Here is a 2,292-nt window from a genome sequence, read left to right on the forward strand (position 1 = left end):
GCTCAATACAGTTGTGATCCAATACAGCTGTGGTACAATACAGCTGTAGTTGAATACACCTGTGGCTCCGTACAGCTGTGGTACAGTACAGCTGTGGCTCAATACAACTGTGACCCAATACAGCTGTGGCTCAATACAGTTGTGGCTCAATACAGCTGTGGTGCAGTACAGCTGTGGCTCAATACAGCTGTGGTTGAATACAGCTGTGGCTCCGTACAGCTGTGGTACAGTACAGCTGTGGCTCAATACAGTTGTGATCCAATACAGCTGTGGCTCATCACAGAGACACCTAGGGACAATTTAGAGTTACCAATCAGCCTAACATGCATGTTTTTGGTCTGTGGGAGGAAACCGGAGTACCCGGAAGAAAACCCACGCAGCACAGAGAGAACATGCAAACTCCACCCAGAAAGGACCTGGACCGGGATTCTCTCCAGCAACCTTCTCGCTGAGAGGCAGCAGCTCTACCAACTGAGCCTCTGCACCATCCAAGTTGAAAAGTTGTTTTCCCAAATTGTTCACTTAATTTAGACCTCCATCCTTTGTCCTTTCTGGGTCTTGGTGATCTGGTCTGGTGTCTCTAAAAACATGTTCCATTTGCAAGATAAAAAAGTTAAAGTCCTGCAGTTTCTGAGCTGTAAGTTTTTATTCTTGTGTCTTTTCTTTCCAGAGTTACTGAGCTAATTTGTTTTATTGTATTGCACTGTAGGGCGCTTTGTTTTTCTGCCTGTTCTTTGAGGACCCGTTGAGTTCTTGCATGAACTCCTCAGGAGTTCTGTTCATCTCCGTATATTCCTGCTCATTTCTCCACTCTGCTTCATAACAAGCTTTCTGAAAACCTCAGATGTTTCTGAAAACACATAAAACCCAGAGTAAGGAACTCTCTTTGGGACCGTCAAAGCTCGAATTGCATCAGCGTCGGTGGAAACTCAGTGGTTAGCTCTTTTGGAAGCGGACTTGTGTTGAAACCTATGATTTGTGAAGAGGCTGCGTGAAGACGTGGAGACTCTGATGTACCACTTTGTTGCATCCGGTTCAGATGAATGCCGGGCTCTGCCAGAACATCGCTGAATGAGCGCAGCCCTCCTCTGTACCACTTCTCAGCCGTTTTAGGTCCGACCCCGAACACACTCGTGAACAGCTGGCAGGACACAAGGTAAAGACGTCATGAAGATCTGAAACGAGCCCTGTGTCCTCCAGAAGTAAAACTGAAATCTCATCTTCTGTGATTCCAAAACTTGTTACTGAAACAGCAGCCGAACGACTCGGTTGTTTTTCATCCACTGACCTTGAGGGTTCGGTATCTTTCATCAGAAAGGATCTTCTCCACTTGAAACGAGCGGCCACATCCAAGGATCTCCTGCAAAACAGAGAGGTTCAAAGTACCGGCCGTGTTTTTTACAGGACCGTCTGATGAAATCGCTGCTCGTTTGAAAATTGTTTGCACTTAAATCGTGTGTTCTCGTTTTCATTGTGTCTCCAGAAATAAAGCTGGAGTTAACACCCGGTTAATGAGGGAATGCTCTTCCTCACGTTCTGTTTACTCTGAGACTGATTTTTCACGTTTAATCGTCTGAGTTTGGGCCGAGCTTCAGCAGAACTCAGTTGAACCGGCGTCGCTGTGGAAAAGTGTTGAATTAGACACGGTGTTCTGTTGACGACCAGCCAGCTTCGATAGGAAACGAGTGTGTGTGGGAATGTTCATGAAGGTAAAGCTGTGTGTCATCTGCGTATGTTTCCATACAACACAAACCCATCACACGTGAGATACATGCAGGTGGAGCAGCGGGCAGCGCTGCAGCACCGCAACATGTGGCCATGGTGGGGAGTTGAACCAGCAACGTTCTGGTCTGGAGTCGCCATATGAATGTATCGTACCTCAGCTTGAAACTCGAACCACTCTGTTCTGTGAACTGAGAAAGATCCTCGGAGGAGAAGAGAAACGTCTTCTGTTACGACTAAAGTCCAGATGTTTTGTTTTTAACTTTTTAAAATTTATTTACTGTCCAGATGTTTTGTTTTTAACTTTTTTTAATTTTATTTACTGTCCAGATGTTTTGTTTTTAACTTTTTAAATTTTATTTACTGTCCAGATGTTTTGTTTTTAACTTTTTTATTTTTATTTACTCTGTCATGGATGACTGAGAACAAGAAATTTATTTGTAAAGCACATTGAAAACAAACGTTTTTCAAAAAGATATATAAAAAAAAAAACGGAACAAGACACAGAATAAACCTGATCCCTTCTGTGGACCAGCCTGGACCTCAGGACAACTAAAGACCTGATCACCT

The 2,292-nt window shown here is 44.1% G+C and overlaps 1 protein-coding gene across 1 annotated transcript in view; it reads right to left on the reverse strand.

The window, feature by feature from the left end:
* The window catches only part of dntt (deoxynucleotidyltransferase, terminal), a 95,486-nt gene that overhangs the window by 56,058 nt on the left and 37,136 nt on the right, over positions 1 to 2,292 (reverse strand). The window contains exons 3-4 of the mRNA XM_037688217.1: positions 1,289 to 1,360; positions 1,018 to 1,141 (exon numbers count right to left, since the gene is read on the reverse strand). Coding sequence (XP_037544145.1) covers positions 1,018 to 1,141; positions 1,289 to 1,360 — 196 coding nt within the window. The remainder of the gene's footprint in view (positions 1 to 1,017; positions 1,142 to 1,288; positions 1,361 to 2,292) is intronic.

Source organism: Nematolebias whitei, chromosome 1 (assembly GCF_014905685.2).
Source record: "Nematolebias whitei isolate Nwh7 chromosome 1, NemWhi1, whole genome shotgun sequence".
Lineage (NCBI taxonomy): Eukaryota > Metazoa > Chordata > Actinopteri > Cyprinodontiformes > Rivulidae > Nematolebias > Nematolebias whitei.